This window comes from Xyrauchen texanus, chromosome 49 (assembly GCF_025860055.1).
Source record: "Xyrauchen texanus isolate HMW12.3.18 chromosome 49, RBS_HiC_50CHRs, whole genome shotgun sequence".
Taxonomy (NCBI): Eukaryota; Metazoa; Chordata; class Actinopteri; order Cypriniformes; family Catostomidae; genus Xyrauchen; species Xyrauchen texanus.
This window is the reverse complement of record NC_068324.1, coordinates 13977877-13996824: the sequence shown is the minus strand read 5'-3', so window position 1 is coordinate 13996824 and position 18948 is coordinate 13977877. Positions and strand designations below refer to the sequence as shown.

Below are 18948 nucleotides of genomic sequence, written 5' to 3'. Positions count from 1 at the left end.
TTTGGTCCCCCCTAGTCTTGAATATTGGATTTCATCTTTTACACAAGGGGACATGCACATCAATAAGCTTCATCGTAGTCTCTCCCTTTCACGTTTTACATTAAAAACACATTACTCACATGCTGTTAATTTATTAAAAAAACTGATGATTTACAAATGTGGGTCATTTCAAACTGCAACATTGCCTCGAAAGACGGCAAGTCTGAGTTTTACATCCTCTTTAGATTTACATTACATACAGTAGAATCATACTATCTACTATCACCTATACTGTATAACTTCACCAGTTATCTGTCATTTATTGGCAGTCTTCTCTGCTGTAGACTCTCTTAGAGTGCATACGAGCACTATGTCCTCTAATGCAGTGGTTCACAACCAGGGGCCCAGGACCCACCAGTGGGCCTCAAGATGACTTAAAATTAATTTAAAATAAGAAATATTAAAATAATCCAACTTAATTGGATTTTTTTTGGGCCAGGGGGCCTTCAAATATTGCCTTGGACACTGGGGGGCCTTGGAGTCAAAAAGGTTGAGAACAATCTAATGCATTGCAGAAGTAATAACATTTCATGTTACAAGGATTCAATCCATAACAAGTGATTGTCAACAGAACATTCTCATGAAAATAGTAAGCATAAATACCTGATGTGTGTGTATAGGCTGCATTACACTATAATATACAGACAATAGGGGGAATTAATAAGGCTTAATGTTGAATTGTCCATAACTTACAGCAGATGTAAATGCTTAATTTTTCCCGATGTTTTGATTGGGAAATAGAGCCCCCAGTGGGATAAACGGGAATGTCACATTTGAAATTTTACAGCATCCGTACTTTCAGCACTAATTCAATAACTGCACTTTTCACCACGTAGAAAACACAAAGCAGCAAACATGGCATAAATAGCAACTAAATGAGAAATAAGTTAATAAAATGTTTATCAAAAAAGTTACAATATTTTTTTTTCTCTTTTCTTTCCATGTAAAGACACGTGCCAGTAGGTTAACATCATCAAAAACACTTAGATTGAGGTAATTCCTTCCCTTTATCCAGTTTATATGCTCCTCCCTTAAATATCACAGTAGTTTAGCGAGTCAGTCAGGTCGATTTCCCCCAATCACCCGCAATATCTCTTTCTGTATCCGGACGTCCTGCGTGTTGATATTAGCATCTCCTACCTGACCATCTTCATACCTGTGGGAGACAAAATAGATTAGAGGGTACAATTACACACTGTGGATATTTGAGAAATTTGTATTGGGAGAATGCTAAAGCACTTTAATAAAGAGATACTCACACGAAAAAGAACCGTGTACAGACGTGATCAGAAATTGGGCAAACCCAAATGTTACAATGTTTCTGAAGATCTTTTGATGTTATTACTGTTGAAAAAAGAAAGAAAAACAGAATTAATAAGGAACTTTAGTAATATTAAACTTTAAAGGAATATAACTAAACCAGAAAGCTCTGTCATCATTTATTCAACTCAATGTTGAGCTCCAAAAACAGTGTCATTATTAAAGTAGTCTATACGACGTGTGTGCTGCATTCATAGTCTTCTGAACCCATATGGTAACATGATGTGAGAAACAGATAGAAATGTGAACTGTTATTTGTTGAAAATACCCTCAACTGTAGCTCTTAAATTTTATTTGCTCTTGGAAACATTCGCAATAGATGAAATATGGCATCATGTGGACCTCTTTTATGGTAGCCAACTTTTAAAAATGTTTCTTATTTTTATCTTTTTTTGTAACTTGACAGCACCTGTCCCTATTCACTTTCACTGAATGGAAATGAGCAGCCAGGACATTCTGCAAAATGTATTTTCACATGAGTTTGTACTGACATGAGGGTGTGTAAATGATGATAGAATTTTTATTTTTTGCTGAACATTTCCTTAAAAGGGAAAGTTCACTAAAAAAATGAAAATTCTCTCATCATTTGTGCACATGAATTTCTTTCTTCTGGAAAACACAACTGAAGATTTTTATTTGAATATCTCAGCTCTGTAGGTCCATACAATGCAAGTGAATGGTGGCCAGAACTTTGAAGCTCCAAAAACCAGATAAAAGCACCATAAATGTTATCCATAAGACTCCAGTGTTTAAATCTATGTCTTCTGAAGCAATAGGTGTGGGTGAGAAAAAATAAACCTTTTAAAATAAACTTTTTTTAGTATAAATCACCACATTTACCTGCCCTGACCAGTAGGTGGCAATATGCAAGAAAAATGCAAATCACCAAAACACAAAAGAAGCATGTGTACGTGAAATTAGATCATCTTAATAATGGTCTGTTTCTCACCCACACCAATCATATCACTTCTGAAGATATCGAGTTAAACACTTATCGAGTCGTATGGATTACGTTTATGCTACCTTTATGTGCTTTTTGGAGCTTAAAAGTTCTGAACTCACTTGCATTGTATGGACCTTCAAAGCTGAGAGCCGAGATATTCTTCTAAAAATCTTTGTTTGTATTCAGCCAAATAAAGAAAGTCATACACATCTGGGATAATATGAGGGTGAGTTAATGATAAGAATGTTTTGGGTAAACTATTCCTTTAATTTAGTAGTCAAACAAATAAAGAAGGTAACTGCTACATTCATTCAGATGACATAATTAGTATCAGGCATAAGTAATTCGTACCCTCACACAGAGCAACACAGTTCAGATTCCGACTCTGAAGAAACCTTGACTGTGTGGGCCGACACTGCAAAAACAAAAAGTCAAAATAAAAAATAAAAATATGCATACAGCAAAGGTGAATTAAAAATGTAAAAAATTAAAAAGGTAAGCTCTGAAATGTTATATACCTGTCAAACACTGTAGACACCTGGACAAATCTATAACATCCCCATCTACTTCTGAGTTTGGGTGATATACCTACAATCTATCCAACCAAGGTTTGACTTACCTGCTCAAAGTAACTACTGGTACCTGGAATGCATCTATATAAGGCCAATGTCAGCTAGAGTTAATACCTGTAAGACAGTGTTGACCCGGTTGTAGTGTTGTACTAGTTCCTCTTTAGTAACCATGTGATGCTGTCCCTTTCCCATCCCTGCACACAAGCATTGTCAGTTAGCACAGAGAACACCAATATACCAATGCCACAGATACTGACCTAAAACTACATCAAATGCTACACATGTACCTTATCATATGAACAACTAGCACAGCAGTAAAACATTAGAAATGCTTGATTGTAATGTACCTTTTAAAAAATCTTTTTGAAGTCCCTTACAAAAGTTCTGTGGCTGTACCATAGTGTAGTAATGCTATCATATAGAAATACCCTAAACTTTGATTCCATCCATAAATGATTACCATATTAATTTACATGGAATTTATAGGTATTTCAAGGTAATGTCCCCCCAAAATATGATATGAAACATGCTCAAAAACATTTTACCAAAGTATAATGTCCACAAAAAACAATAATACTTTGATGTATAGTGATGATATTGAATGATTACAATTTTAATATAACAGGCTATTTACATGCTATTCCAACATAATGTTAAAAAAGACACGGCATTCCAACACGGTACAACCATGGTAACATGTACACAAAACATACAGTTATACCATATTACTTTGATATCTACCATGATACTGAATGATTACCATACTAATATTCCAGGCTTTTTACATTGCATTTCTACACAAAATGTAATGTCCAAAAAATCCCTAATATTGCAAGAGTACATGCCCAAAAAAAGCAAGTATTATTATGGTAAAATATCCAATAAAAACATGCAATATGTGTTGTATTTTGTAGATGAGCCCAAACTCTCATACCTGAGTACCCAAATGAGATGCTGGAAATTGGGCTGAGGTAGATTCCCTTCCCATAGGCCGCCCCATGCAGCTTGAATCAAAGAGGACAGAAATAAACTAAATGAACAAGAAAACTCTATAAGGGTAGAACACATTATAAATGTACTACAATCAGAATAATTGTGTAGGTACCTGCAATTTTGTGTAGGAGGCATTGATAAGTCCATTTCGTAGAATAGAGTGCCAGTTTTCTATATGAGAACCACTGAGAAAGATAAACCTGCATTAGCCACACGAACCACCATGAGTCATCAATATTTATGGTCCGTTTTCCCAGAAGAGAGAGACTGTGAATTTCAAATGCATATATCTGCTAAAAGTGAATTTCGTCAATGTTAATGTGTACACCAGCTTATAGATGTCCTCAAAGCTGTCACACGTGGACTAAAACCAAAAAATTCCGGGTTCAACACAAGTTAAGCCCAGTCAACAGCATTTGTGACATAATGTTGAATACCACAAATAATAACTTTGACTCGTCCCTCCTTTTCTTTAAAAAAGCTAAATCTGTGTTACAGTGAGGTACTCACAATGAAAGTGAATGTGGTCAATCAGTAAACATTAAAATACTCTGTTTCAAAAGTATAGACAGAAGACATAAGCAATATGCATGCAAACATGATTTTAGTGTGATAAAATCACTTACTAACCTTTTCTGTTTAAAGTTATAGCCAATTTCACAACTTTAATGCTATGACAATGACACGTAATTTCTGAAACCCTAAAATGACAGTAAAAACAGAGATGAAAGAACTGTACAGCTCAAATAATACACAGGTTTTAACAGAAGAATTAATGAAAGTGCTTTTATAAAATGATAAGCTTCATATTTCTGCCTTTAAACGCTCAAACAAATGGGCCCCATTCACTTCCATTGGAAGTGTCTCACTGTAACCTCGATTTTTGCTTTTTTTTTCAAAGAAAAGAAAAGTCTAAAAAAAATTTCCTGTGTGGTAAACAACATTATGCCACAAATGTTGTCAATTAAATTTAACCCAGAATATCAATTTAAGATGAACTAGTACACCAGCATCTCATGCTAGTGGGATTGACTTGTCCCTCTCGTGATTTAAAAAAAAAAAAAGAAAAGAAGCAGAAATCGAGTTTACAGTGAGGCACTTAAAATGGAAGTGAATGGGGCAAATTTTTGGAGTGTTTGGTGGCAACATTTAAAGCTCATAATTTATAAAAGCAATTATGGATTACATAATCACCCCATTCACTTTCTATTGCAAGCTTTACTGCAACTGTGTTTAAAAAAATGGAGGGACAAGTCCAAATAATTTTTATGCCACAAATCCAGTTGATTGAGCTTGACTTGTATTGAACCCAGAATATTCCTTCAAAATACGATGGTGAGCTAAAATGACAGTGAGTGAAAAACTCACTGAAAAGCAAAAGTGCTGCCGTGGAGTTTTCTGGCAGTGCGGAATCGGGCCTCTTTAGCGGGAGGACTGCTGAGGAGCAGGAACTGATGGGAGGTGTGCATGAACTTGAGTTGCTGTCAATACAACAGGAATAAGTGAAACAGAGAAAAGAAACAGACATCAAGCCACACACATTTCATTTTAAAGATCTTGATTTCTTACCCTGCTCGAGGGAAGTTTGACAATGTGAGACCTGTTGCTGGATATAATCCTGTGGAGGAAATAACATTTATTTCATTCAAGGGTCAATATTTTCACAGGAAAATGAAGAAAATATGAGGCATGATCTGCTTTAAGGGGCCATATTTGACCATTTTGTAGACCATTTTAAATCAAAGTTTCATGCACATAAATAGTAAATACTCTACATTCACATTTTTATAATTTTCTCACACAAAATTAATCAGGTTATTTTAGCTGTAGTACATTTAAGACTTCTATATGTAAATGTCCTTAGAGTTTGTCTACCTAGTACTGTAACTCAAACCCTTTTCAATTTAAAAGAGCAAGAAAAGTCCTGTTTTATATAATAATAATAGTCCAATGTGTCTCACTCACCACTGCAGCAGAGGATGTGCGAGTGGGTCCATTTTGTCCATCTGTTTCTTTATTTCGACATAAGGGCCCTGTAAAATGTCAATGATGATGACACTCATTTCTTTTACCAGGACTACTATAAAACCCAATTAATGTAATCGCTGCTATTCTCTGAAAAGCTCACTTGTGTTATTTCCCGAATTGACGTGACGCTGTCCAGAGCCCTCTGTAGCCGCTCATAACATCTTTTCTAAAGACAGACATGACAATCAGAGGTTAGAAAGAAAGAGAGTTCACACGGTTCATTATGCTGCAGTAAAACATGAAAATTATGTTATTCATTTATTTAAACTTTACGTTACCTTTGGGTTGAAGGCCAAAGACTTGGGATCATGAGGGTCAACGACAGATGGGTAAGGGTCAAAGATGATGCTTTTACGGGCAGATTCAAGAGCAGCACGACACATTGCCACCAGCAGGTCCACTACCTGTAAAAACAAATCTCTCTTAGTCACTTCCAAATGGATGAGACATAGGTGGCTGTGTGTATACATTCTTGAAAAATTATTATTATTTGTTTTAATCCTAAAAATGCAAAGGTTTTCTTCAAGGGGTAGTGGTGCTACCTCAGCTCCAGTTGCAACATCTTCCGCAGCCCCTGACATCACACCCAGAGTGTTGAAGGAGAAAACACAAAGTTCTCTTGTACAAACAGCTGGCTGAACACACACACACACACACACACACACACACACACACACACGCAGATAAAACTGTGATGATGGTTATGTGAATATAACAGTGTGATTTAATGAAGTTTTACAAGCATTTGCTGTACCTTGAGCATGGAGCTGTTCTGAAAGACATGCTGTTCATCACAGACCACACAATAATCATTCAGAGTGGGGATTCTCTGCTCTGAGTACTTCATAATCTGGAAAACAAAGGAGAGAGAAGGTAAGAAAAATTAGAAACAAAATCCAAAGTTAGATTTACATTTGAAAGAAATACCAATCATTTTGCAAGGCAGCAAAACAATGGTGTTAAAGTTTAGGTAAAATTACCATGTTAAAAGGTTTTTTATAGACAGAAGGGCAAGGGGAGATGGAAAAATTGATAGTAAAATGATATATATAGATGAATAGCAGTCAGAAAGAAAAGACAATTCAGTACGAAAATACTACAGTGACATTGTCACTGTAACATTTGATCTTTTTATATATAGCATAGCCTACTACTGTAAAACAACAAAACCCCCAATGCTCAGAATGTAATTAATAATACAATTATATAAAAAAATATTATAATATATTAATATTATAAACTATATTATAAAATAATATAAAAAATCAAATAAAACACAATTATTGCACATTTGATGTTGTTTGAAGCTTATCTGAGTAAGAAATGTTCCCTAATTATTAAAGGAAATTTTAGGCACTTAAGACGTTTCACAAAAGTATTTGTCTTCAGATGGTTATTTATATCTTCAGCTTTAATATGTCAATAGGAAAAATACATTTAGACTCCCAAACATTAATTTTGCAAATAGAAAAGATTAGAATAGAAGAACAGATGTCATGGCCCCCACAAAGCCCCCCCCCCCCCACTGAACATCGTGTCAGTCTGAGATTACATAAATAGACAGAAACAGTTGAGACAGCTGAAAGAACTGTGTGAATTCTCTAAGAACCTTGAAACATTGCATCTGCCAACAACCAAGAAACACTGTGTCCCGGTGTACCTATGATAATTGGTGCTGTTTTGAAGCCAAAGGTGGTCACACCAAATATTGATTCAGCTTTTTTATGTTTACTGCACCTTGTATGATGTTAAATGATAAATGAAAACTATTTACGTCATAATTTTTTAAGACATTCTCCCTATGCAACATTTTTGACAAGTGCCTAAAACTTTAGCATGTAAATGAGTTAAATAAGAAGATACAACAAACCAAATAAATTACAACAAAGTGCAAACAGAAAAGGTTCGTAAAGTCAAACATCAATGTGAGAGATTTTCAAACTTCAATCTTAATCTTAAAGTACAAAAAGTTTGGTTTTTATCAATCCAAAGATTGGTTTTTATCTAAGAACATAATACACTGAACTAAGGTTTACCTGCACAAGGAAGCCGTATTCCAGGGTTGGGATGCTCTTGCAGTGGATGAGAGCTTGTGAGGAGAAGAACAGCTGCCTTGTGGTGATGTGCATGGTGGATCTTGAGTCCGGGACAGACACACTCTGCTGAAACAGCACTACATCAATCACTCAGCTCTAAAACAAAGCCCTTAAAGCTGGCACCACACTAGCCGAATCAAAACAATTCGATTTTGGAATTCAGACTGTTTTGCCGAGATCTAACCGATTAAGAATAGTGGAGGGGAGACAGACAAACCGACTCACCGCAACTCTCTTTTCTGATTCCCTGTCACATGGAGCTCGATGAAATAACAACAGCAGTACCGTGTGAGCATAAACAATTGTAAAAGAGTGATTCTGCATGTTATTCATGGAGTAACTTTCCCTTGTAAAAGTGTGTGATTGTGTATTTATCCCCTTGAGGCTTGCTGTAGAACATGTATCTCCATATGCAGCATTCAGTAAGTAAAGAAATTACATTCAATAAAATCAGACTGTTGAGGCTCCGCTTTCTAAATTCATCGGTCAGTGTTTGTGATGATATGCAGCTCACTGCGATGACAATATTCAGATCAGCTTGACGTCTTGTCAGTTCTTCAGTAAAAGAAGAAGCTCATTGGTCACTTGAAGAGAACACACAAGAGCCCGGTCCAGCAAACAGAACAATTTTTTCTGTCATGTTGGATCCTTTTTTCCCATTGCTGGAACCATTACTTCAGCAGAGAGTCTCAACAGTCAAGTGATTAACAACCTCACGCTGACAGACACTAATGCACGCTTCATCTCCCTCCACCTGGCCAACGATTAAGTTAATGAAGCTCACACCTGAAAATCACTGAAAAAAATCGACTAGAGTGGCAACTTAAATCATGACCTGTATGGGCTTAGTCATTGGTAAATAATTAAAAAAAATCATCAACACTAGTTTACTGATGTTTGATTGGTTTAATGTGATGCCAACATATTATAATGACATCTATGAATTTAAACCAATATGTTTGTACACACATGTCCGATGGGGCTGGAGGTGTGCAGCTCTTCTTTGGTGCAGGACACGGAGCGACTCATGCAACGGGTCACTCCCAGTTCCTGGCCAGTTGACCTTCCCCTGACCCCAGGGCCCTGGATCAGAGGAACACTGGAGCACCTGGAAAACAGAGGAATCTACATTCATACTTTATTGCATATCCTAACAAACCTTGTTTTACAAACCCAACAGAACATTCCCTCTGTAGGGTTTTTGGACATTACTTGGTTATCGGTGAGAAGATGCTGTGTCCAGCACGAAACTTCTTGATGGTTCCTCCAGCTTTGAACCAGCTGTGTCTCTTCCTCTGTTGTGCATTCAAGAACTCATTACTGAGTTGTTTCCATTGATTTGATATAAACGTGCTGAGAATTCTAAGAAAAGACATCAATGTGGTAAAATGGTGACATGATTGTTGCTGAAATATATATATATATATATATATATATATATATATATATATATATATATATATATATATATATATATATATATATATATTGACATATCTCAAAGGAATTAACTTGAATAGAATAAAATACCTTTTAAGCTGCACCCCAAGACTGAAGCCATCTTTGCAAGTTGGTTGGAATACCTCCACTGTAGGTTCTAAAAGGCATTAAAAAAGGTGCAAACTTGTAACATTTGTAGGTGTTATATTGTGTAGAGCTGCATCACATCCATTAAATAACACCTCATTGACAATTACATTTATTGGCTTACATTCATGTATTTTGGGCATTCCCCAATTTGGAATGCCCAATTCCTAATTTGCTCTAAGTCCTCATTGTGACATAGTGACTCAATCCGGTTGGCGGAAGACGAATCTCAGTTGCCTCCGTGTCTGAGACCGTCAATCCGCACATTTTATCACGTGGCTTGTTGAGCAAGTTACCGCGGAGACCTAGCACATGTGGAGGCCATGCATCCATGCACAACTCACCATGCACCCCACTGAGAGCGAGAACCAAACATTATAGCAACCATGAGGAGGTTAACCCAATGTGACCCCACACACCCTAGCAACCGGGCAAATTGGTTGCTTAGGAAGCCTGACTGGACACCCTGGATTCGAACTTGCGACTCCAGATGTGGTAGTCAGTGTCTTTACATGCTGAGCTATCCAGCCCCCCACCCCCTTCCCCAGCCTCCAACATTCTTAATCTATGCCATAAAATAATACGTTATTGCTCACCTGGTCCATCTAAATACTGGGACAGTGAGAAACGAAGGCGTAAAATGATTGGCTCTGTTCTGATGACTTTCCATGCTGATGCCACTTCCTCCTGCAGAATACAAACATACATAACATCAAAACAGGCATATGACTGTTTGCTGCAGCTTTATGGTGATATAATGTACATTTGAATGTTTCTTCCAGAAAAGAATCAGGGTAAACTCACATCCAGGAAGCCCATGTTAATATGTAGGTCAATGTCCACATCATCGATGGTCCCATACTCCCTGAAATACAGAGCGCAGCTGAAAATCAGTTTCTACATTTACACTGATGAAAACGTATGTGCTAGAATTACAATAGAGGTAATTAATATGTAATAATATTGTACTAAATCAACAACTACATGAAGAATGACCACATACACAGTAAAAATGACATGACCCTAATATGTAAGCTCAATATATTTCTTTTCATTGTTTTTATAGCATTTCATGATGCTTTTTGAGGCTTCATGTGTCAAAACTTTGAACTTTAAGTAGGTTAATGGAGTACCTTACAGAAATGTCACTTTCAGAATAGATGTCTCTTACTGCGCCAACATCTATGTCCAGCTGAGGGTGTCGATTCAGGTCAGTGGCATAATGACCCTGCAGAAAAGAACAAAAATAGCTTAAGCATAAATTATAATCAGGCTGCACCAGTGTTTGTATCTATTATAATAGCTCAAGCAAAGGTGACATCCCAAATCATTTACCCATTTTTTATTAATTATATAAGTTTAGGCATCATATCTAAAATAGGTTCAGGAATCTGAAAAAACTCTAGCCATCTGGCTCGCCTTGTAAAAGGGACTGCCACCCTTAAACCTGCACTAATCCACCGAAAACCCCACAAGGCACTTTGGTGACCCATCTGCCCACACTACATTCAGTAACTATTATCCTATTAGACACTATAAGACACTACCATATGTAGATAGATGAAGAACAGAATCATGAATCTAAACATGAATGAATGAATTTGATTTCAAAATTTGGGGTGTCTAAAGTAAAACCGTTTTTTACATTGAATTACTATTGATCATTGCACAACCTCTTCATATAAACTCACAAAATTCACAAAACTACAGCATATTAGCAGGTGTGCTAAAAAAGTAACTGGCTGAAATCTTCCCTCCTATGTATTCAGATCAGAACAACAGCACTCTTGCTCATATGGCAATGCTTAAGTCTGTTCTACTCTATTGTCTTATGCTTGATAACTATATTTTTAACTTCATACAGTATATTGAAAATACATTGTTAATTTATTTGATAATTTGAGTCAAGGTACTTGCGAAAAGCAGACTTGAGTGCCTATATAAGGATGTGTTTGTGACAAAACTGGAAACAATTGTATAAAGTATACAATATAAGTTACAGATTTTAAAGTCTTTGTATGGTATATTGTAGTGTAATGTGTATATTGTTATGTAAAGTGTGTATGTAGTGTGTAAATGTCTCATTGTATTTATTATAACTGTGTTTATTGTTGCATGTTGAGCAGATTTTCAATGTGGTAAATTTTAGAACTCCACACAGGCGACTAAAAGAGATACCCTTTCTGAATTGATTTTTATACGAACCTGGACTCCATAGAAGAAATCCTCACCATCGCTGTCCCTATCTGAGCCTTCATCAATCCCGAATTGTTCACTGAAGCTCTGAAACACAAGTAATCATGGGTCAATCACACGTGTAATTTTTTCAGTGATCCACTAATTCATTAAATCCATCCCCCATTCATTAGACATTCATTAGAGTAGTCCTTATCAGTCACTCTCTAATCTACTCAGAGGGGTGACTGAGTCAGGAAGACTATATCTCAGATCATCAGTTTGCATTACAAAGGAACAAACCCTGGGCTGATCAAATGTTAAAGAGACAGCTCATCAAAAAATAGAAATTCTGTAATCTTTTACTCAACAATCTCATTTTAAACCTGTCTGACTTCCTTTCCCATGTGGAACATCAAATAAGTTTATCAGAATGTCAGAATCAGAATGAGCTTTATTGCCAAGTATGCTTCCAGATACAAGCAATTTTTCTTGGTGACAGAAGCTTCCAATGCACAAACAAAAAAAATAAAAATGTAATAGAAAATAAATTATATATAGAAATACATAATAAGACAAATATATATATATATATATATATATATATATATATATATATATATATATATATATATATATATATATATGTGTGTGTGTGTGTGTGTGTGTGTGTGTGTGTGTGTGTGTGTATGTACAAATACAAGTCTGTTATATACAGATGCAAGTGAACATATGGCAGAAGAGGTAGGATATGTTGGATGAATATAAATAGACTAAGCTGTGTATTGCACATAATTATTGCTTAATGGGTCCAAGCTGCTCTTTTCAATAAAATAAAATTGGATAGTGACCAGAAGATGTCAAGCTCCAAAAAAGGATGTAAAAGCATCTTAAAAGTAGTCCATACAATCTATATTCCCAGTCTTCTGAAACCAACAATAGCTTTGAGTGAGGAATGGACAGAAATGTAATTTAATTTTTAATGCAAATCTTGTTTGACGTTCTGGGCCACAATTCACTTTCATTGCATGGAAAAGAGCTGGACATTCTGCTATAAGTCTTACTGGTTTTGAAAACATGAGGATGAGTAAATGATGACATAATTATTTATTATTGGGTGATCCCTTTATATCTATCTTTCCCTTTAACAGCACCAATTTCGTGAACTGTTTATGGTTAGCAATGTACACTTCCCATACCATTCTGTTCATAGATACTGCTCTAGTGAGTTTCCTCTGCCACATTTATCCATTCCAGCTTGGTGTGGTTTGGAAAAAATAGCAGGATTTTTTTTTGAAAGTCAAAACAGGTTGAACAGAGCTGACAGAAAGGCTGCGCTCATTTTCTGGGGTCCATTAGCAAAGTCATCTCCATGCCATGGCAACCTGTAACAAAATAAAGCAAGAGCAACAGTTCATTAACTTAAGAGTTCATTTGTGTAACCATATATTGATGCAGCATGTGTGGTGCATGTTGATGGTTTTCTTTCAAAAACATTTTAGGTTTACTAATTGTATGTGTCTGTGTGTGTGTGTGTGTGTGTTTGCGTGTGCATGGTGCATTTAATTTGTTGTTAATTTTTTTTGAAGTAATAATATAACTGAATCTGATTTAAATTTGGACAAAATAGCTGACCACTATTCTCTAATTTTAACAAATATCATGTCTATTGTTTGTTATACTGTGCACCTGTTGGATGTACTGATGAATGTTCTCTTTTAAAAAATAAAAAACAAACAAATACATGAATTAAATTTAATCTCATCACAATGAATTATATAATAGAAAACTAGATATATCATAGCTAGCTCTGCTTTAGTTTAGCACAATAAGAAAAAATCCAGTCCTACCTGCTGAAGTCAAGGCAGATGCTTTAAATGAGGTCTGTGATACCCTAAACAAGGAAGCAAGTCAGCAGACTACAAAGAGTCGTAATTAATTGGGTGTCCTTATTGTCTACCCGTCACTATTTCTCGTCTGGTTTTGAGCGTAGTGGATCTCGTGGGTTGATTGTCTCGCTCCCTCCACTGTCTGCTTTCTCCCTGACAACACACGACATCTCGAGCATGCTCAGTGCGTATCGTCCGGGTCATGAGACCGGCAGCTGACAGCTAGTGTGCTTGTCACTATATATCAGGAGAGGAGGAGGGGTTGAGCAGAGAAGACATCCCTGGTAGATCATGGAACATAAGATCAAATGCGAACCCCTGCCTGCCCATGGCCTTAGATTTATTATTTAATGCATGCTGTGTTGTATTACACTGCCTAACTGCGTGTGTTTCATTGATTGAACAGGGTGGATCTGTTGATCTCTTCCCTTGAATATTTTTTTATAGCTTATTTTTTATATAGCTTTTTAATATTTAGAAAGGACTAAATATTAGATGAAACAAATGACAATAACATGCAAAGTAATCTCTTCAGTAATCAAAATACTTTTTGAATGTAACTGTATTCTAATTACCAGTTATTTAAATTGTAACTGTAGTGGAATACAGTTACTTATATTTTGTATTTTAAATATGTAATCCCATTACATGTATTCCGTTACTCCCCAACCCTGCCGACATGCTGGCAACCAACAGATACACGAGTTAGGACCAACTAGGCAGAGACAGTAAGGTTAGATACTTCACACCAAACAACAATCTAGCGAGACATTCATTCAACACTGAACTACATTTAACATTTAATCAGACAATCCAGCAAAGATTTGACACACAAGAGGATTAATATAGACACGATTAAACAAGGTGTAGATTCTGCTCACAGCTGAAAGTTGACATGATCATTGTTCCCATGGAAACAAGCAAAATATGGAGCATGAGTGTCCAGAACAAAAACCGAACCAGACAGGAAGTCAGGATCCAGACACCATGCCCCGGACACGAAACACAAGACAGACAGGGAACAATGATGCCACGGTCCTCGTCAGACAAAAACCCAACCTGACAAGATGACAGGACCGTAACATCACCAGCGAGAGCATGATGTTACGGCGATGCACCAGCGAGCCGTAACATGCACCAGAGAGCATGATGCACCAGCGAACCGTGCTCTCACACAGAGAATGTACACCAAAAACGACCTCCATGGCTGTGGGTACTGACAGGGACAGGTAAACAGCCTCTGTAGCTGTGAGCACTCTGTGGCCGTGGGTGCTGGCAGCAGCAGGGAAATGGCCTCCATGGCCGTGGACATTGTCAGTGGCAGGGGAATGAACCTCATGGCCGTAGACACTGGCCGTGGCAGGGAAACAGCCTCCATGGCTGTTGTCAGTGGCTGGGGAACGGCCCTCGTGGCAGCAGCAGGGGAACGGCCTCAGTGACTGTGGGTTCTGGCAGCAGCAAGGGAACAGCCCCAGTTAATGGCCTCAGTGATTGTGGGCGAAGGCAACGGCAGGGGATTGACCTCAGTGACAGTGGGTGCTGGCATCGACAGCAGCAGGGCAATGGCCTTAGTGACCGTGGGCACTGACAGCAGCAGGGGAACGTCCTTTGTGGCCATGGGCACTGGCAGTGGCAGGGAAACGCCTCCATGGATTTTGTCAGCGACAGGGGAACGGCCCTCATGGCAGCAGCAGGGTAATGGCCACAGTGACCGTGGTTGCAGGCAATGGCAGGGGATTGGCCTCAGTAACCGTGGGCGCTGGCAGGGGCAGGGGAACGACTTTGTGGTCTTGGACGCTGGCAGTGGCAGGGGAACGGCTTCGTGGCCTTGGACACTGGCAGCGGAACGACTTTATGGCCTTGAATGCTGGCAGCGGCAGGGAAATGGCCTCTGTGGGCGTGGCCTTTTTCAGAGGCAGGGGAACGGCCTTCGTGACCGTGGGCGCAGGCAATGGCAGGGGATCGGCCTCAGTGGCCATGGGTGCTGGCAGCAGCAGGAGAATGGCCTCAGTGACCATGGATGCTGTCAGCGACTGAGGAGCGGGTGCCTGGCTCCTCCAATTCCTCCGGGTGGTGATAAGTTCATCACACTGCAGCAGGGCCAGATCAAACACTTGGCAAAGCTACAGGATTCAGCCAGACCTAAATACGGGGCTGGAAGGGGAATACAGGCTTCTGAGTGTCCAGGAACATGGGGAACTGCTGGAGCCAGTGCTTCCTGAGAGGGGCCAGCATCGGGAGGTAAGAGGAGCTGCTGTACGATAGAGGTGAGCTCGGTGAGCTGCGAAGCCATCAACTCCAGAGCCCGGTTAGGTGTGAAGATTTGATTCTGCTGACGTCCCAGCAAAGCTCCCTATTGAGAGAGGGCGAGCAAAGTGTGGATTCCTCCGCTGGGTCCTTGCTTGGCTGGATTGTTCTGTAACGAGCGATAGCGAGACACACAGACCCAAATGCAGAGGAACAGTCCAAAGGATTTATTTACAAGTAAAGTGAGCCATCACTGTGGATGCCGAGGAATAGATTTGTGGAATCCTCCCTTGAAGATTAGTGAGGTGCAGAACGACACCCAGCAGGGTAAGGCAATCTAGGAAACCCTATTGACACACAGCAAACTAGAAGAACATAACATGGAGCATGAGTGTCCGGATCCCGACACAGACCAAAACCAAACCAGACAGGTTCAAAATGGAAGCATTCATGCAAATTTTGATTGATGCCAATACAGTAAAATAATAGGATGAGAATACCTCTTTAGTTTATTTATATATATATAAAGTTTGTTTATGACATTATCAAGGATTGAACAGTAACTGGAAATGTTTCCATCTCAGATCAGATCTTACACACAACATCCTGTCCTTAATTAGTAATTATCTTGCTCTCAGGCACCTGTTGAAATTGTTTACACTAACCCCTATTATTGCATGATAGATCAAAAATACATACTGTATTGTTCCTGCACATAATATGTAACCTATAATATATGAAAATATTGTTTAGCAATTCTCGTGTGTCTATTTCTTGTCTTGTTCTGGATGACTTTCAAAAATATTTGGACCATTATTCAATCTTCAATCTTCATTTTATTAAGTAGTAACACTATGTTTCGGGCAATTAAAATTGTCCAAAGAACAGTGCAACTGGAATGCATTAACATGCAAAAAAATACACATAAGCCATTTGTTTCTTATCAAGATTTAGTTGGGATGTATGTATAATTGCATACTTGTGTCTGCACTTGCAAAGGAGACTGGATGATATATCTTAATTACAAGCAAAGTGATTTAAATTTAGCACTCTAAACCATTTCTCTCAATGCCACAGAACTATCAATGTAAAAAAAAAAAAAAAAACATGAGGTTAAATGCTAAAGTTTACACCCAACTGTGTCTTGATCTTTGAATGGGCCTGTGGAAGTCAGCCTTATAAGCCAATACACAAGAATTGAGGGCGTGAATGTAGAAACTGAGAGAAGAGGGAGTAAATAACTTCAGGACAAACAGTTTTACAAGAGCATTGCTCTTACCTTAAATGGGTTGTGCTTTGAGTGCTGAATGTATAAATATAACTTCTGCATATAGACAGATAGTATAAACTTTCAAGCATGATATTTAAATATTGTCCACTAGAGGGAGATAGTGGTTGTGCCTTTAGCCCTGTTGTACCCTTTCTTACCAAAGCAACTTCAAATACAGTACACAAATCACATTTCTGGCAAATACCAGCACAGGCAGCCAAGAATACATGATGCTTGCTAAGTTGGACCTTAATTTCCTGGAAACTGTCAACAAAAATTCATATGCAAACTAGATTAAAATCTAGTAAGAATGATAGTATACTGTTCAATTAAATGCATCCCTAAATGCCACTTTAAATACTAACATTCCTGTAGAAGACAAAAATGGAACAGGGAATAAAAATAGGTGATACACTATCTATCTATTTAAATATGAAACAAATATATGATTCAGTCATACTGTATATGCAGAGCAAGAATTGAGCAGAATTAAGTCCAATGTTAAAAAAAAAACTTTTGGATTTTGCTAGGTGGCACCCAGTTAAAGCAATTGAAACTCCTCTGCAAATGTGACTGTTGACCAATGATGTGCAAACCCATACCAATTATTGGCTATAATAAAACGAATCCATTGAAGGTGTTTGTTGGTGTTTCACAGGTATTTTAACTTAGCTGGTACACCTTCCAGAAATATCTGTATGGTCAGAGGTTTTCTGTCATGTGACATATAAAGAACATGCTGTACCAGTGGACAAAATGTGCAGTTAGTGTGTATGACCTCTAAACTCTTCCTATGCTTAGAATGTTGGATTGAAGCTGTTTAAAGGTCCAAACATGTACAGCTACCATATTTGTGATGGGAAGTAGATTCCCTCAGTTTTCGGATTATTTCCTGTAGTTTGCCATGCATGTGAAAAAGTGTCATGCAATTTGCCTGTAGCCTAAATGCTGTGCATGTAGCCTACAATTGATTGCATGTATTTTCCTGTCATAATAGTTTCAGGGGTAATGGAAGGCATGGAGAAAATAATTATTATATCTAGTTGTCAAACTTTGAAATGGATTATAAAGAAAGTGTTCAAAGTGTTCTTTTTTTTGTGACCTTGGCCTAACTCCTTTGTACGAAAGCACAGAGGATGCTCTTTGGACATACTGAAATCATGCTGAATAACATGGATCATCAGGTTTTGCACAAGTTTTGAAGTTCATGCCAGTCATGCTGTCATTAAAGCAAAAGGGGACCAAATCCTAATAATTTAATAAGTTAATTGTTTTGCTGATAACACAGTTTTTTATTTTTATTTCAGTCAACAGTGCGGTGTGAATCTGTAACGAACTGGCCATGAAGACGGTGTTGGAATCATGTATGCAGGAAGTTTATTATATGAGACACAAGCAAACAATCCAAAACAGCAGGCAGAGAGACATACAGCAGTAAATCCAGAAAAACAGGGAATGGTCATAACATGAATCAAGAAACAATGGCAATGGAAAAACACAGGTAATGCAGGGTAAATTAGCAACACTTCACAATGAACAATGTCTTATACATATATATATATATATATATATATATATATATATATATATATATATATATATATATATATATATATATGTGTGTGTGTGTGTGTGTGTGTGTGTGTGTGTGTGGTAAACAGGAAATGAGCAGTGAAGAAATGGGTGGAGATCAGTATTCGAGAGAGGGCTCCCTCTGGTGGTTGGTAGGATGGGTAACAACCTCAGATGTTACAGAATCAGAATCATACAATAGCCTACTTTGAACAGC

At 37.7% G+C, this 18948-nt stretch overlaps 1 protein-coding gene across 3 annotated transcripts; it reads right to left on the bottom strand.

Annotated features, from left to right (window-relative positions):
* Nucleotides 1–130: 130 nt before the first annotated feature.
* LOC127640509 (protein mono-ADP-ribosyltransferase PARP6-like) lies at nucleotides 131–13797 on the bottom strand. Of its 3 annotated transcripts, none has more exons than XM_052123110.1 (23): nucleotides 13604–13797; nucleotides 12953–13138; nucleotides 11784–11861; nucleotides 10712–10806; nucleotides 10383–10443; nucleotides 10175–10265; nucleotides 9522–9588; nucleotides 9204–9353; nucleotides 8961–9099; nucleotides 7932–8057; nucleotides 6650–6745; nucleotides 6438–6530; nucleotides 6174–6299; nucleotides 5996–6061; nucleotides 5833–5900; nucleotides 5437–5485; nucleotides 5236–5348; nucleotides 3980–4052; nucleotides 3809–3878; nucleotides 2989–3068; nucleotides 2654–2717; nucleotides 1299–1383; nucleotides 131–1195 (listed from the first exon to the last, which is right to left on the bottom strand). In XM_052123110.1, exons 2-23 carry the CDS (start codon nucleotides 12995–12997, stop codon nucleotides 1096–1098), a joined length of 1935 nt encoding a protein of 644 aa, XP_051979070.1. In that variant the 5' UTR covers nucleotides 12998–13138; nucleotides 13604–13797; the 3' UTR covers nucleotides 131–1095. The 3 variants fall into 3 exon arrangements, with proteins under 3 accessions (XP_051979070.1, XP_051979071.1, XP_051979072.1); XM_052123111.1 differs by having other exon boundaries at nucleotides 7932–8054; XM_052123112.1 differs by lacking the exons at nucleotides 12953–13138; nucleotides 13604–13797 and having other exon boundaries at nucleotides 10717–10806; nucleotides 11784–11821.
* Between the last annotated feature and the right edge of the window lie 5151 nt (nucleotides 13798–18948).